The sequence below is a fragment of the Phoxinus phoxinus genome (assembly GCF_949152265.1).
Source record: "Phoxinus phoxinus genome assembly, chromosome: 14".
Lineage (NCBI taxonomy): Eukaryota > Metazoa > Chordata > Actinopteri > Cypriniformes > Leuciscidae > Phoxinus > Phoxinus phoxinus.
The window spans coordinates 13,763,155-13,789,920 of NC_136889.1; the positions used below are offsets into that span (position 1 = coordinate 13,763,155).

The 26,766-nt window shown below is 37.7% G+C and overlaps 2 protein-coding genes across 5 annotated transcripts in view; both read left to right on the plus strand.

Annotated features, from left to right (window-relative positions):
- The window catches only part of sertad2b (SERTA domain containing 2b), a 43,187-nt gene extending 32,771 nt beyond the window's left edge, over window positions 1-10,416 (plus strand). For 2 of the 3 annotated variants that reach the window (XM_079634180.1, XM_079634179.1), the window contains exon 2: window positions 6,103-10,416. In XM_079634180.1, coding sequence (XP_079490306.1) covers window positions 6,107-7,240 — 1,134 coding nt within the window. In that variant the 5' untranslated portion in view covers window positions 6,103-6,106 and the 3' untranslated portion in view covers window positions 7,241-10,416. Of the gene's footprint in view, window positions 1-6,099 lie in introns of all 3 variants that reach the window. The other variant, XM_079634181.1, reaches the window with a different exon arrangement.
- A 1,219-nt stretch (window positions 10,417-11,635) lies between these two features.
- lgalslb (lectin, galactoside-binding-like b) lies at window positions 11,636-25,980 on the plus strand. 2 transcript variants are annotated; one of them, XM_079634182.1, is made up of 8 exons: window positions 11,682-11,713; window positions 11,819-11,869; window positions 16,440-16,613; window positions 18,163-18,288; window positions 18,699-18,785; window positions 18,872-18,960; window positions 20,711-20,900; window positions 23,080-25,980. In XM_079634182.1, exons 4-8 carry the CDS (start codon window positions 18,256-18,258, stop codon window positions 23,221-23,223), a joined length of 543 nt encoding a protein of 180 aa, XP_079490308.1. In that variant the 5' UTR covers window positions 11,682-11,713; window positions 11,819-11,869; window positions 16,440-16,613; window positions 18,163-18,255; the 3' UTR covers window positions 23,224-25,980. The 2 variants fall into 2 exon arrangements, with proteins under 2 accessions (XP_079490309.1, XP_079490308.1); XM_079634183.1 differs by lacking the exon at window positions 16,440-16,613 and having other exon boundaries at window positions 11,636-11,713.
- The last annotated feature ends 786 nt before the right edge of the window (window positions 25,981-26,766 follow it).

Here is a 26,766-nt window from a genome sequence, read left to right on the forward strand (position 1 = left end):
TGATGTTACCATTGTGCATCTTGTCGCTATAAAACACATGTGCTTGTCTGACTGACATTTTTTTATTAAAAAAAGAATAATGTACACCCTTAAGTGTGTGTGTGTGTGTGTGTGTGTGTGTGTGTGTGTGATTGTTTATACTATAATACATGGTTGCACCTCAGTACAAGAAAAATTATAAATGAACAAATAAAATACAATTCAATTCATATTTATTTGTATAGCGCTTTTCACAGTATTGTTTCAAAGCAGTTTTACAGAAAATAATATTTTTTATATTTTTAATTCCTGAATATTACTTCAAAGAAGCTTAATTTTTTTTCTTCCATGCACGTTAGGAATGAAACATTTTTTATAAATTACAAAACTCGCTTTTAAAGACAAAAAATAAGCTTTTGTCTTTCTATATTGGTACTTGTGCTTGTCCTTTGATGACATTTCCAGTGAATATAGTGAGCAGCCAATCGGTACTGGCTTTTACAACGAATTCTGGAAATTTCTAGGGAGCGAATGTTTCAGTGCACTGAACTGAAGTGATTTTGACAATGGAACAGAACAGGCCTAGAAACTCCCTGGCCAGTGTACTTCTGAACCAGGGAGCAGAATGATACACACTTTGACTTTTCACACTGAAGATGAAAGTAAAAGGATGGAGGAAGCAGAAGCAGACAGAGGCAAAATCAGAAGGAATGCGTAGGGTGGGGCGGCAGTGGCATTTGAGCGTTGCAGACAGTCGAATCCACTCCTCAGCGTGAGTCACAAGGACGCGTTCAGCTGCCGTGGCATTCCTCTGTGTGGATTACTGTGGGAAACTTTATTTGCTTGAGACTTTCTTGAAAGCTTCAGACAATGGCATACAGTTCTAGGGCCAGTCTGGGTAATTTTATATATTCAAAGTGAATGACTAAATACTAATGTGGTACTGATTTTTGACTATTTTGACTGTCATGTTTGTGTCAGCCTCTCCGAATCTGTCCTAGATCTAAACACAAATTTGTAGTTACTTTTTAGCTGCATATTGTAAGATGCTATTTTTATCACTCGAGTCATTCTTATACCCTTTATCTTTAGCCTTTCCTACTGTAACACTTTTCTGCAAAAGTGTCTGTCTTTCAGTCTGACATCGTTATAGACGTCACGTTACAATTTTATTTTTAATAGCTGATCCTTTACTGTAGCAGAGGAGGTGTTTAGAAGTTTGACTAATTTGTGTTTGTTTCTGTCACTATTTTATTTATTTAGTTATTCTTCCCGTTTCAAACTTATTTTATCTCATGGCTTATTGTTTTAAATATCTCTCTAAATATCTTATAAATTGAAAAATTCCCCCTAAATGTTCCTGAACCAAATTGCATATGACTGTACATCTTGGTTACTTGTTCATAAACCCTGCTTCTCATGAATTATTTGCGTGCTCTGCATGTAAACGGCATGCTTTGGAATGTACATCCATCAGACGTAACCTGTTTTTCTCTCCAGCTAGTCGTATACTGTTTTAGATTCATCTCCTCAGAAGCAGCGCAGTCAATGAAGAAAAACATTTATTTCTTTAACTTTCCTCAGCCCCTCTTCTCTCCCAAACTAACTCTCTCTTTCTCTCACTCTCTTTGTCAAGTCTTTGGGTGGATTCCCAGCTGACTGTGTTTGTCATGGTAACAGGCAGCAAGGCAACAGGCCCAGCCACTTGCACTTCCTGAGTGAGTGGAGCTGCCTGACAGATCTGCGCCTGCGCTGTGTGTGTGTGTGTGTGTGTGTGTGTATGTGTGTGAAGGCAGGGCTAGAGTGCGTGAGGCTGTCAGCCTGTATTAGGTTCAAGCCCACTGCAATGCTGCCTACTGCTACCGGGCTTCACTTTATGCTAATGAGGGGAGGCCTCAGGAACGGGCTTCCTCTCTCTCTCTCTCTCTTTCTCTCTTTCTCTCTTTCTCTCTCTCTCTCTCTCTCTCTCTCTCTCTTTCTCACACTCTCTCACACTCTCTCACTCACTCCTTGCTGCCATCTCTGTGCTTTCCTTGTGGGCTAGAGAGAAGACTGATCTATTGTTTTAAATTACTCATGTTTTACTCGATAAATAACCCTCATTCTGACCTTAAAGTCGATTTGAAATCAAAATGGACTCTCTTAATACATATTCATTTTGTGAGTGATTCATTAGCACTTTTTACTCCAAAGTAAAAAATGATTGGTCTTAATAATCGTTAATGAAAATGTAATAACTTGCTTTGCTTCTGAAACCACTTTCTTTTTTTGCTGACATCACCAAGTCCCCAGACTACCCACAGTCAGGTTAGGTACAGTCAAAATGTATTCCCTCCTTAAAAGGTTTTTTACACCCAATCAGTTAATTGTAGTTTTAAGCAACTGTTTAAAATCTTGTACACGCATGAGGTGAAGACTTAAATCATATCAGTAGCCGTTTTATTTTAGACGGATTGCCTCATGTGGTTTGCTATCTTAGTCCCCAAGTGCCATTCTTCTTTTTTCCTTGAAGGAATTCCTATTTCAGTAGAACATACACTGTAGAGGCAGTAAGACAATAATGAAAGAAATTAATACTTTTTTGTTGCATTTAATTGATCAAAAGTGATAGTAGTAAATGCTGTTCTTTTGAACTTTCTGTTATTCAAAGCACCAAATTTTTATATTATATTATATTATAATTATTTCATAAAGATCATGCAACACTGGTGAAAATTCAGCTTTTCCATCACAGGAATAAATTACATTTTAAATTATATTAAAATACAAATCAGTTATTTTAAATTGCGAAATAATTAAATAGTGAAATAATAAAAATAATCTTGCCGACCCCAAACTTTTGAACTGAAGTGTATGTTGCAATCAATAAATAATTAAAATAGGGTGGAAAATGCTATTTTAAACATACTCAAAGAATAAATTAAATGTATGAAAGGTGCAGTGTGTAATATTGACGGCTAGTGGTCGAAATGGGTACTGCAGTCCAAATTCCAAATATTGGAGAGGGTTGTTTCTCCCACCTCCTCCTCCTCAGACTCCATGCTCAAGCTGGTTGCCAGATTGAGAACATGCAACAGGAACGAGTGCAATTGACAATGCAGTCGACAAGCCTTACACTGCAAGTTAGGCTCTGTCCCAAATGGCACACTTCATATGCTCTTTAGGTCGGTTACAATGGCTGCTGCGTGCACGTGTTAGTTAAGTCTACCGTAGGGTGTCTCATTTGTCAATTTAGGTTTCAGAAGGATGCTTGCGAGCACCCCCTTTGCAGTCGATATGCGCCCTCGATGCACACTTTTGCCGAGTCCGCACTGATGCAGGCTCCGCAGCAGACTTCTTCCCGACAATCAAAGTGCCGTTACGTCACGAAAGTGCGGACTCGTAGGAAGACTGCGAGTGTTATACCAAAGGGTGCCATTTGGGACAGGGCCTTAAATTTATCCGCCTTTTTTATGCCTTGGACATAGAGCTTTTCAGATGAATGCCAAAGGCTTTTTAGGTTGGCGAAAATCTACAATCTCTGACCTCGTTTGTTTGCTGGCTTCCATGGCTACAATACGCAGTTTTTTGCCAAATGGCTACCCAGAGTGTCGAAATACTATTGGGTAAATTAGCAGTGGGCGGGATCACAGCGAGACCAAAACAAGAACAGACATTCCAACATGGAATGCACATTTCAAAGTAGAATATCTGGCTGTAGCATTGTTTTTCGGAGAAACAAGGATGTGGACTTGGCAGGTTTTCAAAATTTCCGCAAACATATTATGGCATTTTTGTGCTTTATACAGTCAAAATAACATGCTGCACAATTAATGTAGCTCAACTTGAAGAGCATGGTGCTCCAAATGTCAATGTTATGGGTTTAGTTCCCAGGGAAAACACTTACTGATCAAATGTATGGTATAATTTGAATACAGTGAAAATCACTTTGGATAACAACGGCTACCAAATTAGTAAATAAAGTTTTAAATTACTTATTCAACACGACAAAAAAACTTTCATTAAAGGGTGTTTTTCTCAAATAGATCCCACATACATGAGTCACGTGAAGTTGTAAGCATGGTGAAACGTTCTAGTGTACAACGTTAAGTTGTTTGGACCATCTGTGTCTCCACACCCCCAACCCCCAGATCCATTTTTCCCTAGTCTCTCCTTAAGCAGAGCAATGGTGAATCAGTGCACTGTAATATTACGGTGGCCCATGGGATCTGTTTTAAATCTCTCATATCATGAACCTAGAGCTACAGCATCTGAGAACACTACTGCCTACATTCAAAGCTCAGCGTTGGTCACACACTCGCTCCTCCTCTCCATCCCCCTTTTCCACCAAACACTCAGCTGGAGCTTGTCTTCCTGCAGCCAGCATGTATTTAAGCAGGGAATGATCAGGGCTTTGCACTCGCCTGACACATTCTTACCGTGAGTACTTACTGAAAGTCTGACACACATTTGCAGCACGGCTCAGGAAGGAGTAGTCAGAACTGTATTCCTGTAAACGCTCCTGCGGAAGCAACTCATGGCTTACATTTATTTCCAGCAGCACATCTTTCCCCTGCAACTCAAAAGTTTGAATTCTTGTGTTTATAGATTGTTGTTGCTAATGTCCTGTTGGAGATGCTGTGATTGCTAAACACTGTGTGTACATCGAAGTGTGTTCCTTATTGTTACCTTATCTGTTTGGTACAGTTGTAACGTGAGGCTATATGAGCTCTCTGCGATGGATGCACAGAGACTGTACTGACTCTCAACTCTCTGCAACATCACCGAATGCTAATATGACAACAGCTTGCAAGCCAATGTCATAGCAACCAAGCTTCAAGCCACGAATCTGTTAATCGAAACAATTTCTTGTATTTTTTTACCATGTCTGTTTTGTCAACTGGATCAAACCAACTGTTGTAGCCTGCTCTGTTTGTATTTGTTATTCATCTATTGGCTATATTGTTAAAAATATGTATGTAGTTAAAAACACTACATTACCTTTATCGAAGATTATCTCTAAACAAAAATAATTATCAAGATGTTGAGCCATGGGTTCAAGTGATGTTCCAGTCCTATTCCCCCTTACTCTGCTTGTACTTTCCTGTGCCTTTCCTCACTATGCTTTCAAAAAAAGAAAGAAAAGCCAAAAAAAAAAATTGCATTAAAAAAGAGTTTTTATGTTATTCTGGACAGTTATTATTTTAAAAGTGCAGTTTCTGTGAACTAGCAGCACCCAACAGAATAGCAAAAATAATCAAACAGGTTTCCCAAACACTCCCCCTTCCTGCCATTGGTCTGACAAAAAGACAGCCTTGCCCCTGAACTCACACCATTGGTTGAGCCAGTGTTGCTATGTTAAACTGGTTGGAATTCTCAAACAAACACCAATGTTTTGATAGTGTCACAGTGTTTATACTTTTATACCCTTCAATTGCACCTGGTAAACTCATACCTCAAAGTCAGGAGTTTGTTTTTTACGCCATGTCACATATTGTATATGTAGGAAACATTACAGGGAAGTAGCCTGATCAAAACAAAATAATTATAATGTTAACAGTAAACCCAAATAACTACATCTGAATTCACAATGAGGATTTTCAAAATCTATTTATAAATGGTATCAATGTTTTTATTAATTAAAGCAAATGGTGAAAGTTTTTGATTTGACTTGCTTTCCACTCACTGATCTCTATAAAAATATATAGCCTATTGTCTAATACATTGTAGTAGATCAGTGTTTCAAATCAACACGCCAATCTAACATCACTACTTGGAAACTAGTAATGTATTATCCAGAATTCAGAGTTTCCCATTTGTAAATATGACAGCACAGCACCCCCAGCAGCCTTACTTCCCGCGCCTCTGCTCTACATATTCAACTAGCACGGAGAAAGTATTTTAACATAGAATTATACACTTACACCTTTAACATCTCAGTTTCTTTAAATGTTTATGTTTGATATTTTTGCCATTAGATTTTTATCTTTAGATCAAGAGATTTATATGGAACCAGTGTCGAGTCGTAAGAGAGGTAAACAGCAATGAGTCATGAATGCAATGTAATGTGTGGCTAACATCTCTCTCTCTCTCTCTCTCTCTCTCTCTCTCTCTCTCTCTCTCTCTCTCTCTTACTCTAAGCAGATATATGTTGGGTAAAGGAGCAAAGCGGAAACTAGATGAGGATGAAGAAGGGCTGGAAGGCAAAGCGTTGGCGGCAGGGCCCGGAACGATGGCCGACGGGCTCTCAAAGGTCTCCTACACACTGCAGAGGCAGACCATCTTCAACATGTCTCTGATGAAGCTGTACAACCACCGGGCGCTCACCGAGCCCAGCTTGGAAAAGCGCGTGCTCATCAACAACATGCTGAGGCGCATCCAGGACGAGCTGAAACAGGAGGGCAACCTGCGGCCACTCTTCTTTCCTCCTTCCCCTCCACCCGACGACCCTGTGGACGAGGGTTTCCGTGAGGCACAGCCTGCCTTCAGCGTGTTGTCCATGGTGGCACCGCCACTGTCCCAGTCCCCAGCACTTTCCGCTCCGGTCCTTACATCGCCTTCGTCAGGGCTGTCAAATCCAGCACCTCTGGAGGCCTGTCTTACCCCAGCCTCGCTTTTAGAGGAGGACAGTGTCACACTTTGCACATCGCCCTCTCCACTTGCTCCTCCTCCTCCTCCTCCTCCTCCACCACCACCAACCCTGCCCAGACTCCCTTCACCTGTGACCAGAGACAGTTTTTCTTCTGCCCTGGATGAGATTGAGGAGCTCTGTCCTTCGCCCTTACCTACAGCTACATCTGTGCCCGGTGCTACCTCCCTCTCGTCCCTTACAGTGACCCTCCAAATGCCGCTGTGTCCCCCCAGCTTAAACTCAGGGGCCTTGGACTCCAAAGACTGCAGTAAGCCTTGCAGCCCAAAGCTTGGAGGGCTGGTCCTGCTGCCTGAGGAAAGCTCAGCGGTCCCCAACGCACCAGAGACTCTTCCTCCTAACAGCCTGGACATGAGCACCTCACCTTCCGCCTCGTCTTCAGGCTTTCTGACAGACCTTGCCCTGGACGACATTCTTTTTGCAGACATTGACACCTCCATGTACGACTTCGACCCCTGCACTTCATCCTCAGGTGCGGCTCCATCGAAACTGGCGCCCATGGTGACGGCGGACGAGCTCCTCAAGACTCTTTCACCCTACAGCGGTTCTGCTCCTGCTGTCAGCTCAAACCAACCTTTCAAAATGGACCTCACTGAACTGGACCATATTATGGAGGTGCTTGTAGGATCATGACCAGGTTTGGAAGGGAACTGGGGAAGAAAATGCAAAACCAATCAAAGAGTTTTTAAATAGAAACTGAGAAAGAAACTAAAGAATCACTTTGTGAGTGTTTGGAGTTTGTTTTTGTTTTGTTTTTTTTGTACAGTTTTGTGTTCGTTTTGTTTTTAAAGACAAAGGAAATTGTCCATTTTAATGGTGATGTTGCCCAGTACTACTTTTCAACACTGTGCATGCACTGTGCTTGCCTGTCCCAAAAATGAACATGAAGAAATTTTATGGAACACACTTTGGCCTCTGGCAGATCCGAGTGCCTTCATTTATGACCACTTGGTAAATTACTGTTTGTTTGTCTTGTCTCATTTTTCTCATAATTTCTAATCAAACAAGATGGATTATTAGAGAAGTAGCATCTTTTTTTCCCCTTCTCAGCATACAGGTGCAAGAATGTGCAACGGCAGCCCTATTTTCATATTTTTCTTTCATTTTCACAAAGCACAAAGATTTTAAAAGAGGAACTTGGTTATTTTGTTTGTATGTTTTTCTATCCAGAGCTGTTTTATTGCTTTTTAGTAATATTCAAAATAAGTCTGTTAATATGTGGTCATTTATTCATATATCTTTTGGGGGTCTGTTTCCATTTTAATGTTCATTTAGGGATAGTTCACCATGTACTCACCCTCATGTCCATTCAAACCTGTATGAGTTTCCTTCTTCTGTGGAACATAAAAGAACATATTTTTTAAAATATTTTTTGTCCATATAATGAACGTCGATGGGATACAATGTTGATTTGCACCCCACTGACTTTTCTTTAAAATACATTTTTATGTTTCACAGAATAAATAAAGTAGTGCACGTTTGGAGTGACGTGAAGTTGAGTAGGCTAAATGATGATAAGGTTTTCATTTTAAGTGAACTACCCCTTTAAACCTCCTTCAGTGAAACATATGCATTTATGAAATGTACTCATTTATGGAACATGCTTTACTGGGTATTATTTATTCATGGATGTGTGTAGTGGTCAGATATTTACAGTCAACCAACCAAATTTCTTGTGATCTGCAATGGCTCAGATTCCATGTGTTTACGTCTCAGCTGGCAATGTATTGTTTTACAGATACATTTATTTGATTAGCCAACGCTAAAACCCCTTTATGCTACAAATAATGGATGCAATCAATGCCTTCTGATCAGTAATAAGCAAACTGTCAACTTCTCTCAGGCATTTCCTTTTAACTGAGTCAAGGCATTGCCGTAACTTCCCTATTTTGGCCTTTGGTTTGGCTTTATATCATCACTCGGACTCAGTTGCTGGTTCAGTTTTAATGCTACACTAATGCACAGCAAGAGGGTCAGTGCATATCTCTTCGTGCAAAATGAGGGGGAAACTGTACCGCACATGTAAGTTTATGGTTGCTATTCAGTTAATTTTCAACTATTTCCATCTTCATAATCTTTTTGCCAAACATTTCCTTCATATACATCTCACCACAACGGTACATTTCTGTTAACATACTAATGCATGCAGGATTATAGCTCATAATTGTACAGATGTCAGATGATTTGTGTATGGTTTGGTCTTATTTTATCTTATTTATACCATTGTTTGTTTGAGTTTTATTAATGGTATCTGTTCATGTTCCAGTCAGACTCTCTCTCTCTCTGTTGCCCTGCTGGGTTTTAGTGTCGTTTGGCCAGTAGGAATGGTCACATTACATTTAAGTGGAGTTTATTTGGGGGATTTTAAGTATGCACAAGTTTGGCGGGAGAGTATTATGCATGTATGTGCAATAGACAGCACAGTATATTTGCTAAAAACACTTGCTATAAATCACTGAAGTCGATCAGATTGGTCGGAAGGATTATTTTATGTGCACCATAAAAGGAAAGGGACCATTTATCATATCGCCTGTATACGTTTCACATAGCTGTTTGTCGCACTGAACAAGCTATCCTTAATAATGATAGATTTACATACCGACAAAAACTGTGCATTATATGCCTTCCTGGAAAGTGCAATGTCAGTGAGGAAAGAAAACTTGTCAAATGTGTATTTTTAATAAGTATATTATTCAACAAATAAGTGTGACCATTAATAATCTGAGATTTGAACTTGCTGTCACAGAGACCTAAGCTAGAGGTGACGGTTTGGATTTGTTACCCAGAGTTCAAGAGAGAGATTGTCTGAGAATTAAAAAGCATGAGTGAATGAGAGCAGAGCGGACAAAACTATGGAATCAAAACTGATTACAATTTCTTATAGGATTTTTAGATTTGGAGTGTTTGTTTTAAGTTATTTATATTTTTTGTTTCCTGTGTAAATATATTTATTTTTTATTTTATGCTAACATCCAGATTGTAATTTGTACAGAATATGAGATAGGAATGTATTATGCTTATGGGAATGTATCACTGCTTATTAATTGGGGTGGAAGCCATTTTTTTTTCATCTTGTTTTAATAATGCATTATTTTTGTCTGTTTAGTTTCTTGTATTATAATTTGGTGTGGTGTTTGTGCTAGTCATCTAGTCAAACACTCCCTGTCGCTATTTAATTATAAGTATTTAATATTTTATGTATTTCAGATTGCGTGCAAGGGAAAGGTTTGTGAAGCAATACTTTATTCTCTACAAACTTCAGAATTTCAATCTTCCAAAGCCTATATCTGGGAAAATCTTTTTGATAACCCTCAATGCCAAATGTAAAGAAGAAAGGCAGCATGATTTCTGATGGTATTGGTTGTTGTCTTTTAACGGTATCTCACTGTCCCATGGTTCAGGCCATACATTCGGGGAAGTTTAAAGTGGTTTCAGAATAGTGACCACTGGGATTATTCGTGTGTGTGTGTGTGTGTGTGTGTGTGTGTGTGTGTGTGTGTGTGTGTGTGTGTGTGTGTGTGTGTGTGTGTGTGTGTGAGAGAGAGAGACAAATAGAGAGACAAAATGTGGTGGAGGGTCTAAACCCTTTTTCTGCTCATTAAAAAAGGCCATATCTTCAGGCCTTTGAGCTGTGCCTTTTTCTATGCAATATTACAGACACATTCATTTTGAGAAAAATAACCCATCAACTGATGATCACTGTATTTGCATCAAGGTGTGGACTGTAGAATATATATGAAATATGGACATGTGTCTATGAATTTGAAACAGTCTTACTTTTCTAGTTTTATATCATACAATAAACGGATAAAAATGACATTCTATGTTTGTTTTCTTCATTTTCCTTTAGAATCACAAGCATGTTACTATGTTTAAAGATTGTAGTGACTAGTGAGTAACTGAACTGGATAAGGTATATTATTTCTGAGTCACTCAGCTGCCTTTGTATGAAACGGCGGACATTTCTCTGCATCAACAGTTGCCTCCATTTTGCACCTATGACTCATGGCCTGGTAGCAGGAATCTATTTCCAGTATTGGGGCCACACAGCTGTGTAGCAAGGACAGTTTTAGCACGTGGCAGTGTCTGTGTGAACTGTAGGGGGATGGCCAGCTCAAAACATAGCTGAACTGATCTCAGGCCAGCGAGAATGTTTTCCCCCTGTGGATCATGTTGCTTTTTATGAGAGTGGTGAGTCAATGTGTGATCTGTATCACTCACGCTGACCATCTCACCTTTACTATTTGTTTTTCTTTATCTAAAACAAGTCTTTCCGTAACTTTCATTTGCGCTGTTCAGGAGGCAATGGAAACGGCCTTAATCCTGCGTTGTCAATCAGGGCTTGTTTTCGCTTTACATCCCTTAGTCAAGCTCCTAACAAGTTTCGTGTTTCACGTGCAGATAGCGAGTGAAATATTTGCCTTCTCATACTGTATTGTTTCCAGTAAGCGCTATGGGGACTGTCATAAAGCTGACTAATTTGCTGTGGTTAGTATCCGTCCTTTTCCTTCAGTGTTCTTTGTTGGCCCACTTTCATCCACGTGAAGAAATGGGTCAAACCAAAGAAAAAAAGAATGTATGATTCCTTACTGCAACTCAATGCAATGAATCACTAGAAAGGTGCTGCAGTGTTTGCAGTTTTGATAACTTCAGTCATTTTAAGATATATCTGAATACCTACTTTAGGCACTTAAAAATGGCCGACATGTCTTAATGTTTTTTTATGCTAAAAACGTATTAGTTTAATTTAAATGAACATTTTTATTTTTAGAAGACATTCTAAACGAACAAGAAGATTGCTGCATGGCCGCACACTGAATTCAGTAAAAACTACAGAAGTCTACAAAACACATTTTTTTCTAGATTGCATAGTGCAAAAGGTGCAAAGTGAATTAAAAACAAATGAACAGGAGCAAATGTTTCAGCAAAAACATGTTTTTTTTCTCTCTTTTTGCTATGACCGTTCGCAAAGACCCGCCTCTTTAGTTACTGTTGCTATGTCGGACAAGCTACACCGCTCTCACTCTACACCATGTTCTCACGCAGTGAAAAATACATAGCGGAGCAGAGGACACTGACAACGCACTGACGGACAGGACAGACCAGGTTACTTTTATTATGAAACAAAGTTTTAACTTTCATATTTGGTCATTTTTTCAAAGAAGTTTAAACAATAAATACCGTTTTGTGGCTCTTTATTGTGTCTGACAGATCGCTGCCTCAGTTAAGCTGCTCGTGAACCGATCATCTCTTCCTTCTAAGGTTAGTTAGTTAATTTATAGCATCAAATGAACATAAGAAGGAGTGTTGTTTTAACTGCGGAAAGACGTCAGTAACGTAAGGCCTAAACCCCGTTTTTCAAGTTAAAATCCTCCAACGTTAATCCACTAACTATCCTGACTGCTTAGTCGGACAAAAATGGCGGATTCGGCGAATGGTGGATTATGATTGGTCAGATCGCCTGTCACTCAAACTCCCTGCTAAGGGTCAATTGAATGGGGGAGAGTGGGGCACAACGTAACACTGTTTGACTTTCTCAGTTTGTGTATCTACTTAGGGTTTAGAGTATTTATTTTTCCCCACATTAATTTCCCACATTAATTGTCTAGTACAATTATGTGGTTTTGTTTTATTAATAGGCTTACCGGTACAGTGAATATTTTTTGCTTGATTTACCTGAAAGAATGGAAGTGAAATGTGACAACATGCCCCATAGGTGGGGTACATTGTAACATGTGAGGGGCATATTGTAACATCACCATATGACATCTTAAAATGCTATCTGATCTAATCGAAAATATATACAAGTTAAACCAAAATATTTTCTCAATAAAATACATTTATTAACTTTTTCATATAAAATAATGCCATTTTTTAATAATTAAAAATAAACACATTTTTGAGTTTGACAACAAACAAACTGGAAAACACAGCTATACAGCATAGTTCAAAACAAAATTATGTTTTATTAACAAAGTTCGGAAGGAGCAGGTTCAGATAATTAACCCAATTAGCACAAGTGGAGATCAATCAGTAATCAACTCAATGACAAGGTATAAATACACAGCAGACCTACCTCTGTTCATTGACAGTTTATCAGCATCCCTCCTCCACCCCATCTCCTCACTTCTAGTTCCATCTACTCTTACCACAACCGGGGGGAGTACTCTGGGTTCGGGCCGAACTCCGAGCTCGGAGCCCTCCCCCCGGACAGCACGCCAAATACGCATAACCTTTATTGTATTAATTTTTATGTAGATGTGAACTCGTGAAATAATAATAATGAATAATTTCTGAACATTGACTCTCAGTCTTTATTTACATGTTTCTAATTTTTTCTCAATAGAATTTATAAAAGTATAGAATATAATAGCATATTTCTATTTTGAATAGTAACGCAGTGTTACAACATGCCCCAGCTGCACAACTGATTTAAACCCTGCTAGTGTCTTCTACTGGTTAGCAAAGCATTAAAGAACTATCTTAACTGTTAAATAACAGATTGGAGATTAAAATAATATCAGATTTGTCTAATTTTAAATAAACACAAAAAATAGAGATGAAAAATGAACTTAAGTAAGAAATGTACTTTTGCTATGGTTAAATAAATGTTCAGTGATATCTTACAAAGGTTTCTGAATTTTGGTGTAATTTTTTCTCTATATAGTGTTGATATGGCAACTAGTAGGCCTAAATACACCAAGTTTCGTCATGCTGCCATGTGTGGAAGTATTTAAAACAAGTGTGTTACAACTAGCCCCGCGTTACGCTGTGCCCCGCGCTCCCATACCTGAAATATTTTGAAATGCATGTCAATTGGAGCTCCACCTGTGATAGAGTTGTATGTGAGAATTCATTTCAGATGATGACCCCTAATGTTGAGCTGAAACATTTGCTCCTGTTCGTTTGTTTTTAATTCACTTTGCACTTTTTGTACTATTTAAAAAATGTTTTGATAGACTTCTGTATAACCCTACTGACTTCAGTGTGTGGCCAGCTTCTTGTTCGTTTTCCATAGCATATCTCTTTGGCTCCACGCACCTGAAGAAAAAGGATTATTTTTTGTCTTTAGAGCGCAACAATTTATTATAGTCTAGAAGACATTCTAAAAAATTAATACTAAAATAATAACAAATCTACGCTTAAGTCAACATGAAATAACTTTCTTCTGAAACAACTTTTTGGATGACATCATGCATTCCTCCTTTTAACCTCTGACTTCTACTGCCTCGAACACTCGCTTTTCAGGATCCAATCAATGATTAAAAAAAGTCCCATCCTAAATTTTTCCACATCAAATACCCTGTTTCTCTCACAAATACATCCAATAGAAGTACAACAGGGGTTTGTGAAGTTTTACATTAATGATACTCTTATTAGTATTTTTTTATATTTTATGTTGAAGAGGGGAGAGTCTTCAAGCCTCTTATTTAGTCACAAGCCAAGAATAGTCACTTGGGGGGAGGATAAACACCAGGGTGATTTTTAACTCTTTTTCATGACAGTTGACACCTGTCCGAAAGGCCGTCAAGGTCGAAATAATCCAAATTATTTTACTGTGAGCTTTAATTAACCTCAGCTGTCCCAAGTCCTCATCCACTTTCACTGTTTGGAAAAAGAGTGGCTTTGACAATCTCCTAATTCACCTGGAACCGCATGAGGTAAATGATGACTGAATTTTATTTGTGTGTGAACTATCCCTTTAAACCGAATGAGAAATAGAAATATTTCCCATGCAGCTGCAGTTCTAATTTGATTCTGCTCAGTTCACAGGGCATGAAGTAGACAGTCTTCCTTGTTTCTGTAGAGGGAGAGAGAGAGAGACGAAAGAAGAAGAATGAGAGAGACTGCAGAAGTCTCTCTCTCTCTCTCTCTCTCTCTCTCTCTCTCTCTCTCTCTCTCCTCCCCCTTCTTCCCTGTCAGGTTGGCTTTGTGCAAATATCTGAATGATCTTGTTCTGCTGTGACCACGGAGGAAAATAAGCCACACCTACTCTCCGCCAACCACAAGCCCAGCTCAGCAGGCACACAAGCAGTTGCACGTTTATGTAACACACACACACACACACACACACACACACACACACACACACACACACACACACACACACACACACACACACACCAGCCCATAACTGCCCCCGCTGGCTGGAATTTGAATTGTGCACTACAGCGCAGCAACATCTTCGCCCCTCCTACATGGTACAAGAATACATGGTAACACTTAATTTACAGTGTCCCTGTTACAGATATTACAAATCGATTACATAGCTACAGTTATACCTAATTAAATACAGACAACTAATCATTCAGCCCTTCTGTATACACATATTCATCTGTCTGCAGAAAGTAGCGTTAACGGTAGGCCTACTAATACATAGAGGTTAAATACTGTCACATTGTAAGTATGGATTTAAAGTTGATTAAGTGACTTGGAGTTATCCAGTAGTAGCCTAAACTTATTTTATTCTCTCAATTTGCCTTATTGGTGCCTTATTTGCCTTGACTTAATGGTTGACTTAACACTTTAGTTTCGGGTCCAATTCTCATCAACTAGTTGATGATTAGCATGCTAGCATATTGGCTGTTTATAAGCACATAGTAATGCCTTATTCTGCATGACCACATTGTAGATCACTTAATCAATACCTAAACTTAACAATTACATTACTAACTATTAGTAAGCTGTAATTAGGAGATTATTGAGGCAAAAGTTGTAGTTAATAGTGAGAATTGGACCCTAATTTAAATACATCTGTCTTGCAAATGGAACAATAATCACCATATAGATACTTCAGACAACAACAAAAAGTAAATAAAATAGCAACATTTAATAGAGCCAAATGTCCCGTGACCCATATGTGGGAATCTACAAAGCTAGGACCATCCGTCCATCATCAAATAACCAGGCTATTTTTTTTATAATTGTTTTATTTCATAAAGTAATAGTGTTAGTTACAATAATGCACTGATTTCCCTAGAAAATATTTATTATAATTTTTATTATATAATGCAATATCAAAATACAGTCGGTTACTGTAAAAAAAAAGCTTGCAGTTGTTTCCGTGTAAAATTCAGTACATTTAATATGATTCAGCTGTATTAAATAATATTCTTGACTTGACATGTATAATGTAATACATTTAAATCTAATTATTAAGAAAGGTTAAAAGAAAAATTAAGAAAACTCCAAACAAGGACTGTGAATTAAAATAATGATGGATAAAGACCCAGGACCTAAGAAGTTTCACGAATGAAAGTTTGCGCTGTATGACAGTGAGCTTATGCCGGGTTACGTCTGTACCAAAGGTCACTGAGAGTTAATTATTATGAAGGACGCTGAGCCCTAAAGGATGGAGCCAAGACTCTCAGACTTGCTGGATTTTTTAAACCTATTGCATAACACAGGGAATTCACTATCAGACACCTTATTCAGATCAATATGGTCGACAGTTTTATACAGCGGTGTGTTGCCGGGAATGTATTTGTGATGATGTAGCGGGCATGCATGTGACTATAAGTTCATGTGATCTTGTATCTGTGTGTGTATATGTGTGTGTGTGTTAAGGGGAAAGGCCCTGAGTGAGGAGCCAGAACAGGAAGTAAGACACAGACCACACACAGCTGCTGCATGGAGGGAGTGGGTGTGAGGAAGTGTGTGGGAGCTTGACATTCACAAAAACACACAATAAGCCATATTCAGTGAGGGAGAGAGACAGATTGCAATATATTGATTTGGGGAAAGCAGACTGAAAGAAAGATCTTGAATATGACATCCTAAATTCTACGTTTATTAGAAACGTCTGTTACTTTAATGCCCCAAACTCTTTCAGATATCCAACAGCTGCAGTTCGTCATATTAGCAGGTGACGGTTGATGTCAGTTAGAGGTTTGGACATTGGCATCATGTGAGGCAGGTGGGCGAGGTGTCCAGCAGGCCCAAGAGGGCACGATCAGAGCATGGCGGGCAGTGCCAGGTCCGTCTGTGGTGCTTTCCGCCTGAGCAGGTGAGGAGAATGGAGCTGTGGGAGAGCAGTGCAGAGCGACTGCAGCATTAACCTAATTACAGGCTGGCCCTGCTAAATAAACACTTATTAAATTTGCATGCTCAAATACACTTCTGGACAGAGTGGGCCACAGTGCATGCAGCCTTTTGCTGTCACCCAAAGGTCCACACTTTGTTATAGAAGAATATTCATCAAGGCACATGATGCATGCTGCTCGAAAATAAATAAATAAATAAATATATAAATAAATAAATATAAAAAATTAAATATTATATTACAATTTAATTCAAAAAATAAATAAAAGTAAAATAAAAATAAACAAAAATAAGTATAATGTAATTAAAAGGTATAGGATAATCCAAAATAATGCAGGCTGGGAGATGAGGAATCCTTATTTAAGTTAACTGCAGAACAACTTATTTTGTGTTAAGACACCACAGAACCAAATCATCAAGCTCAGGTGGTTAACTGAACAAGAGTGCCCCTAGTGTAACAGTCTTTTTTCTTTCTTTCTTCTTTTTAACCAAGTTAGCAGAATCCTGTTAGCCTCTGCTGGTAGTCATTGCAACTGCAGCAACTGCTACTGAAAAGCATCTTTATCCATTGACGGCCATTTAAAATTAGCCATGTGTTCTGACTTTAGGCACTAGCCATATAGAGCTGTAAAGGAAAGTGTGTTTTTATGATCATGGTGCTTGATTCATATCAATTCCGACACTTGTGCCATATACCCGTCTTCACAAGACTAACTGGGTATTAACCAGTAAATTAAAACATCATGATGATTATTACTTTTTATATTAGGTTTCAGAGCTACAACAAAGAACATGTTCACATTGCACTTAAATCACCAAAACTGTCAGTCGCTGTACATAAATAGTAATTTTACTGCATTATATTATTTTACTTATTGATGTATATTATCTCCATATTTATTTCCATTAAACCTATTTTATAGAATTCCTATAGTAGCATTACTAGCATCGAGAGAATGAACCACGGATTTACATAGGAGTTTCCAAAAACAAACACTACTGCCACCAGGTGCCATTAGTCACACGTGCCACTAGGGGTCTCCCTCTGCTCGCTCATTGAGGGCGCACACATTTCAAAGATCAGAAACACACTGGAACAATGTCAATTATTTTTCTCAGAACTAACCAACAAAACCAGCACAACCAACAAAAAATGCAATAAACAGATTGTGTTTATACCATTTATACCTGTACCGACACATTTTTAATATTTAAACAATTCTGAGTTACTAATATTGCAAATATACTATAGCAACGTAGCATTTGTGCAAGCAACTTGCCATGTTTAAAAATACAAAAGTGGTAAAATTTGGTCTCTTATTATTCTGTTGGTAATTCAGCTCAAATGATCCAATGAGATTTGAGCAGATTAGGTTCATATGGAGGCTGGATTAACCTCCACCCGTACGATAATCCGCGTCAGCATATTTCTTTCTCAAATAGAGACAATAGAGTTGTTTCTTAATTCGTTAAGAGAATTTGTGTTTGTTTTATAATTTTCTTCTTGAACTTAGACACCTTGCAGCTCCCTGTCCAGTCTGCCACGACACTGACAGATTCCTAAACTGGACCGCCTTTGATAAGCATCCTATGGTATTTTGTTCAAGATGGCGGTGGCGAGCATGGAAAAGGACGCGATAGTAAGTCACAAATATCTCTAATATCTTACAGTTCTTCAGTTTCTCATAACGTAGCCATTGTAGTTAATAAGGGTATATTTAATACGAAGCGCAGTGGAAATCTGTATGCATCATGAGAGATGACCGTCCTCTCTCATACCCAGTTGAACAAAATCATAATGAGTTTGTGTAAATGCACTGCAGTGCATACGTGGTAGATCGCAATTGACAAATAATATTTCGAGCATTATTATAGCTCTGGTGTATTTGGTGCACATGCTGTGTTTAAAAAAAAGATGAAGTAGAGATGCAGTGAAGGCGTGTCGTTTTATTGTTAAAACCCTGCATGTGCATCTGCATTACGCGCTCGTGCTGTATTTCATCTTGCATCTTTAAGTGTTTTTAACTTATCTTCTCTTTCTCATTTGAAGAACACCGAAGATGATCTTCACCTTAATAATTCATTCGGAGATGCTGGGCTTATCTCCCCTGATAAAGAAGACATCTCTCGTATTCTGGTAGAGTAATGTTTAAAAGCAGTCGTTCGTTGTTATGCTGTAGTTTATGTGATATTGATGTTTTTCCCCTATATCTGATATACCAGACAGTTCCTTTCAGTGGACGGATCAGAGGTGGGATGAGGCCTGGGAAGAAGATCATCATAATGGGCATCATTGATCCAGAGCCAGACAGGTATGTTTTCATATTAAGATTGCATATTTAGTTCTAGCATTAGTATAGTTACATCAGACACAAGCTCTGTCTCAAAACCTTGTAATCTTTTTTGGGCATCATGGGCCCATATGCTGTCCAGATTGGCAGCACTATGTTTTGAATACAGCTTTGGGTTGTAGATCTGCTCAAGAAACGCACTGGATGGGTGTGTGCACTGTTTAGGGTTGATGGGTGTTTATATTAGCTGTTAAGGAAAATGACAAAACTGTGAGAGCATTGGGTGTGTCTTGGAAATGTTTTAGTATGCTGATGCAAATAATCCGTGGTAAATCACAAGGGTGTTATTCAGCCTAATGTTCAGCCTGTATGACTATATATTACTCTCACACACACACACACACACGCACAAATATGCATGTATATATTTTTTTATTAAATGAAGCACCCAGGTATTATAAGAAAGTTTATCTTTACAGTAAGCAACAGGCATGTACAATATTAAAACCTAAGTATGGGCAAGGCTGAAATGATACATTTGTGATATACTATATTTACAAATGTATATAATTTTGTGTTATAACACTACTGTTCAAAAGTGTGGGAAAGATGAGATTTTTTAGATTTTATTGTTATTGAATGAAGTCTTTTATTCTTACCAAGTCTGCATTTATTTGATACAATTTATTTAAAAAAAAAAGTTGTATTCCTGTGATGCCAAAGCTGGATTTTTCAGCATCATTACTTCGTCTTATTACAGTCTTCTGTGTCACACGATCCTTCAGAAATCATTCTAATATGCTGATTTGCTGCTCAAGAAACGTTTATTATTATTATCAATGTTGTAAACAGTTGTATTACAGTTTCCACAAAATATGAAGCAGCACATTTTGTTTACAGGATTCTTCTTTGATGAATAGAATTAGAAAGTTCAAAACAACGGCAGGTCTTTGACATAGAAATCTTTTGCAACATAAATGTCTTTACTGACACTTTTGATTAATTTACTGCATCCATGCTGAATAAAAGTATTTATTTATTTATTTATTTTTAAATCTTACTGACTGAACCTTTAAATGATAGTTTAATTGTATTTGTTTAATTCTAGTACCAGAGGCTTTTTGAAGCACTTCACATTTATTTATTTGCCTGACACTTTTATCCAAAGTGATTTGCATTGTGTTCAGGGTCTGCATATTGCCAGTATGTGGTTTTCCTCTACCAGTTTAGCTCTAGTAGTTGAATGTGCTGGTCATTTTTTTGAGAGTATAGTAATGGTTCCCGACATGAGGGCGATGGAGTGGTTTGTTATATTGATGGTGTAGTCTTTACATTGTAATTATGCAGCTTTTTAACTAAATTGCATTATGATTCTGATATATAAATGGTTAAGTGATACTAATGTGTAATTTCAGCTCAGGATTTTAGCCTTTGTAAACAGCCTGCTGATCCATTAGGAATGCTCCGTGAGGCTCAGTCAGTGTGATAATGGCTGCCAACGCAGGCCTGAATCACTGAATTCATCTAAAATGGATTCATGCTATTTTTCTGTAATATTTGGCGCATTAGCACATAGTTTGTAATGCTTCATCTTGCAACACTTGTCATATTTTTATTAACACTAATGGCAAGGCATATGGTTATGCTGACATACTGAACACATTACTAGTAAGGATGAATAAATCTTGAAAAAATAAGATAGATCACTTTAGACGAAGAATTGACAAAAACAGCTGTTTACATGCTTAATGTTTTGTTTTGTTTTTCACAGCTTTCACATCAGTTTGAACTGTGGCCACAGTGAGAAGAAAGATGATGAAGAGCTCACTGATGTGGCCCTCAAACTCAGCGCACGATTCACTGACAGGCAGTTCCTGAGGAATGCCAGAGTCTCTGGGAAATGGAGTGAGGAGGAGGCACCCATAGCTTACTTTCCCTTCATCCCAGACCAGCCTTTCAGGGTAATGATATGAAGCACTGACATCTACATGTTCTCTAATCTGAGATCTCTAATCTGCACAGGGTTCAGGGTTGTGTCCAAAACCGATGGCAGCTTCCTCCTTGCCCAGTCAGTCAGACTTAACATATACAGATGTTGTATGTATGCTGTACCTACTTCAGACACTATAATGTGATGTCTAAAGCAGTAGCGTGTAGTGGACTTCTGAAATGAAGAGGCAAAACCTACTTTACCCTCCTTTTTCTCCTCCAAGACTATAATATTTGTGTGTGTTTGAGATTATATATTATTAATTAAAATCAAGCTACATTTCCTTCAAAAACAATACTTACAAGAGTAGAATTAAATGCATATATGCACACTATTTTGGGTAGCTTTTGTTTTTGTGTGTGTATATATGAAGACTTCAGATGCAAAAGCCTGTAAGTGCCATCTGAAATTTTCTTCTAGAATGATCATTTTTATCAAGCTTGTATGTTTATCTTCAGTTATTTCACTTTAATGGCAATACAAATTATCTATTAATTGTTTATTGTTCATTAAAGTGAAATTACTGAACTTAAATATACGAGCTTGATAAAAATGCTAATTTTAGAAGAAACTTTCAGGTGGGACTTAGAGGCTTTTGCATCTGAAGTCTTCATATATATACACTTGTGGTCAGAATTATTGGCACCCCTGGTAAATATGATCAAAGGTGGTTTTAAAAATTGAAAGTGGGGGGAAACCCTTGAGTTTTTTTATGAGTAATATATCTTAAGTATATTCCCATTAATATTTACATTTTTTAGAACACCAAGGTGACTAGGAACATGAAATTGTCTTGCTATGACTTCTTGTTTCACAGGAGTTTAAATATGAGGAAATGCGAAGGCCAAATTCCCTTAATCATCCATCACAACGAGTAAAACCAAAGAATATAGTTCTGATGTGCAGCAAAAGATTGTTGAGCTTCACAAAATAGAAACTGGCAGTAAGAAAATAGCTAAAGCATTGACAATTTCCATTTCCACCATCGAGGCAATAATTAAGAAGTTCCAATCAACTAAAGATGTTACAAATCTGCCAGGAAGAGGACGTGTGTCTATATTGTCCTAATGCACAGCCAAGAGGAAAGTTTGAGTGGAAAAAAACTCTCCAAGGATCACAGATGGAGAATTGCAGAGATTAGTTGGTCAGAAAGCCTTAAAAAAAAAATCAAACAATCCTTACATCAACATGTTGTTTGAAAGGGTTTCAAGAAAAATCCTCCTCGCTCGTCCAAAAACAAACTCCAGCATATTCAGTTGTCAGACACAACTGGAGCTTCAAAAGGGACCTGACCTGGAGAGATTAAAAGGATAAACAATGTAGATTTATTTTTACAGCCCTCTTTGATCATATTTCCCAGGGGTGCCTATAATTTTGACTACAACTGTATACACACACACACACACACACACACACACACATTATTGTTCAAAAGTCTGGGTTTAGTCTGGGTTTATTCATCAAAATATTGTGAAAAACTATCACGGCTTCCAAAATATACTAAGCAGCACAACTGTTTTCAACATTAATAATAAGAAATGTTTCTTGAGCTCCAAATCAGCCTGAAGACTGGAGGAATGGCTGATGAAAATTCAGCTTTGCCCTCCAAGAATAAACAACATTTTAAAAAATATTGAATTAGAAATCATAGAAATCAGTTATTTTAAATTGTAATAATATTTCACAATATTACTGTATTTACAAATAAATGCAGCCTTGACAAGCGTAAGAGACTTCATTCAAAAACATAAAAAACTCTTACAGACTCCATTTTTAATGGTAGTGTCAATGTAATATTGTCATTTTTACATTTATTTTCCCCCAGAAAGAATGTCGTTTTTTTCATGTGGGTTTATTCCTTTATAATAGGCAATTACAGAATTATTCCTTATGGCAGAGAGTTGTACGACCAAAGTGAGTAAAGATACTGGAAGATAATGAGTGCTTATTGTTTGTAATTGGGGCTAAAGGCGAACCAAAAAAATGGGTCACTGTTTCCAAATGTTGAGCTGAGATAAGCAGTCATGCAAAGTCAGACAAGCACTTCCTTTCAACACACTGTCCACAATGTGTCTCAGTAACTGACAAAGGATTCTTTTGATTTGATCTTATTTCACGATATCTCCCCTCTCCTTTCCCCATTTGTACAGATTGAGATCCATTGTGAGCACCAGCGTTTTAGGATCTTTGTGGATGGACACCAGCTGTTTGACTTTTATCACAAAGTAAAGTCTTTGCTGGCCATTAATATGATCCGGATAGTTGGGAGTCTTCAGATCACCAAGCTTGGCTAAGCAAGCACGCCTGAGCACGCTCCAGAAAGGACTTCTCACAGGTGAACGCGCGCACCTGTGCTTTTGCCACAGGCAGTGAAGGCCTCTGGGCCGCAGCTCACACAAAGACATCAACAACATCTGCATTTTCACTACTTTTGCCCTCTAACCTCTCATTGGAGTGATTTCTGAGTATTGTATCATAACAGGTTGGTGAATGGTTGCATTGTCAGATGTGTGTTTTCCAGTATCCTTGCTTCACTTTGTAGCTTATTTGTTTAGCTTTGATAATTTTTCAGGGATCTCACACTTTGATATGCACTCCGTGGCAGTACCATACTCCACTGGGATTTAGCTGCTATCAATAGACACTGCCAATGTAGTCTAGCGGTGTAGTTTCAAAATTATCCAAAACTCAGGAAATCAGATATGTTAATTTACTTTTCATTTTATTCTGATGACAAAAATGCTCTAAATTATTATTATTAGATAGGCTGTCTTGACATACTTTGGCTGCTAGAATACAGGAGCTTAGATTCAGCATTTGCCGTTCCATCTGAGTTTGATTCGCGTTAATTAATCTCAGTCATTTTTATTTTTTTTTGTAAGGAAGATGTTATTTGATCTCCAAATTGTGTAGCAGGGTGTATGGCAGACATATTTAAATCGCATACACTTCCCCTCCTGTATCTATTCATTGCAACTATTCATTTTGGGGAAATATAATATGTCGCACTGAAATCTTGTAGAATGTCACATTTTATTTAACTTGAGGTTAAGAGAAAGTTTTTATTTCGGGGAATGAAGTACTGAAATTTGATCATCCAGTCACTCTCTTCCAAGCCAGCACAGTATTTAAGAACGACTGTATAATGTAAACAATCTTCGGCAACCAAACTGACAAATTACCGCTTTTGGACACAGATGTTTATTAAGACTGGGGGTTTTTTTTGGGGAGGAATGACTTCAGTGCAGTGATTTTTGCACATACAAAAAAAGGGCCACTCATCTGTTTACGCTTTATAAAGCACCTTGTAAAAGTTGGGCTGAATTGTTTCTTGAATGTACTGTCATCCACTCATAGGCTTTATTAGCTTAGCTGTGGATGTAAAGTGAATGATTTCCTCCTCTTCCTCCTTCTTACCCCTTGTGTCACTCTAAATATAAACGCAGAAAAGGGTCAGCATTTTTCCTGTGTTCAGCAATGCTTTTTGCCCCTCTACCCTACACACCTGCAGTGCTCTCCTCTCAGTTGTCTTCTGCTCCACCTCCACATGTAGGACTGAATTAGTGTGATATCAGTGAGTATTATTGCTACTAATTACATTACATTATAGTACCTGAGAAACGATTGTTGATTTGCATTAATTTGCATGACGTGCATAAACTACCATTCAAAAGTTAGGGGTCAGTAAGATGCTTTTGAAAGAAGTCTCTTATGATTACCAAGGCTGTTTATGTGATCATATATATATGCAATTTCTTCCTGTTATTGGAACGCTGAATTTTCAGCAGTCGTTACGCCAGTCTTCAGTGTCACATGATCCTTCAGAAATCATTCTAATATGCTGATTTGGTGCTCAAAAAACATTTCTTATTATTATCAATGCTGTAAACAATTGTGCTACTTAATTTTTTTTTAATTTTAAATATACATCTATTGTAACAAATGTAAGTCTTAACTGTCACTTTTGATTAATTTAAGTCAAGAATATTTAGAAGAATATTTGTATAGCGCTTTTCACAATACAGATTGTATCAAAGCAGCTTCACAGTATTAAATTAAAATAATAATAAAACGTCCATGTTTGGTAATGCTAATCAATAGTAATATTGATTGATTCATTAAATTGAATATCCCCAACTGAGCAAGCCAAAGGCAACAGTGGCAAGGAAACGAAAAACTCCATCAGGTGACCTAATGGAGAAAAAAAAAAAAAAAATTTAATGCATCATTGCTAAATTAAAGTATTAATTTCTTAAAAGCAAAACCGTACTGACCCCAAACTTTTGAATGGTAGTGTGTGTAGTACTACGGTTGTGTTGATAAGTGTGCCCTGTTCTATAGTGAAGAAGCTGGCTATGCTTCTCATCAGTCAGCATTTATTCAGGTCGGTATTGTAATATTTTATAATATTATACTTACTCATTGTGTCCTGGAACACATGGAAACTGAAGCAGTGATGAATGAAGTTGATGGGCTGCTTTTTTGTCAACTTTACTGGCGGATCTACTTGACTGAATTTCATGTGATGGAATAATGCTATTATTTGCCTGAGAGTACTTAACACCAGCCAGAAACTATTTGCTCACGTCAGTGTTTGGGTTCGAATATTTATCGACTGCAATAGGGAACTGTTCTATTAAAGATTCTTAATATGTTGAGTAGGTACTCCTGAAAACTCCAGCTTAATAACCTATTAATTTAATGTGAAGTAGGCCATTTTTACACTCTTGGCCGATTTTCTCTGCAACCATTCATGTGTTAAAAACTCATACAGAGTTTATTGAATGAGAATCGGTTTTGCAACACAAGCAATGTGGTTCTTTACCACACACCCATCTGACATGATGTGTCAAACACACTTTGATATGACACACATCTAGCAACCTGGTCATCAGCACCAATACGATACAATTAACAGTATTGCTATTTAACTGCTAAATCTGTGAGTCGCTTCATTTTGTCTGGTGCCGTTTTAAATGTTGACCATTTTGAGCATCGATTGGTCTCTGAACAGTTAGTGTGTGAAATTACACCTGGATAATTGAAAAATGGGGAGGGAGAATCTGTATTTACAAAAATAACAGGTTTGAAAGGGCATATAAGGAGAGAATGTCAAAGGTGTTGACTGTGCTGTGAGAAACCTTAGTATAGTAATAGATTTTGTTTATGTATTTGGCAGACACTTTTATCCAAAGTGACTTTTGTATGCCCAAGGCGTACATTTATCAGTATGATTTCATCAGACTCCCTATGATCCGTCTAATATTCCCTATTACAGATGCCAGTTCTAATGCTTCCATTTTCATTGATGTTTCTTGTCTTGTATCTCAAAATAAATTAACAATCTTTCAAGCTGGTTCACATTTATGAGGGTTCAAAATGAATGTATTGGTTGTATTCTATAACTATTCTAATGAAGCCTTCGAATTTTGGATGTACATACTAAACAGGGCCTCTATATACTTCATTTTTTTATGTGTTTTTTGTTTTGTTTTGTTTTTTGCTACTGCAATAATGTCTAGACACTAAAGAGAGTGTTTGATTGTGTATGTGATATTTAGTTTGAGTGTTCACTGGTTACCAATTCTAGGTAGCATGGTACGTGTTTTTTTTTTTCAGAGCTTTGCTTTTAGACCCTAATACGTCAGTTCTTTTATTTGAAGACTATTTCAGAGGTGTATGATTGTTTCTAAAGTGGCCCATTATTTAGAGCTAGTTTGTGATGTTGGATGTAGTTGTACAGTCATTGTCATGAGTTAAAATCAAGACCTGCAGAGTTGGTTTAGTGTGCTTTCAAAACTCAGTATTTATCAGAAATGTGCCTATTGAAATACACT

Coding starts and splice junctions, on each gene's coding strand:
- lgalslb (XM_079634183.1), top strand. CDS start 18,256: ATGGCGGTGGCGAGCATGGAAAAGGACGCGATA. Junction 18,786..18,871: donor AAGACATCTCTCGTATTCTG/GTAGAGTAATGT, acceptor CTGATATACCAG/ACAGTTCCTTTCAGTGGACG. Junction 20,901..23,079: donor TCCCAGACCAGCCTTTCAGG/GTAATGATATGA, acceptor CCATTTGTACAG/ATTGAGATCCATTGTGAGCA.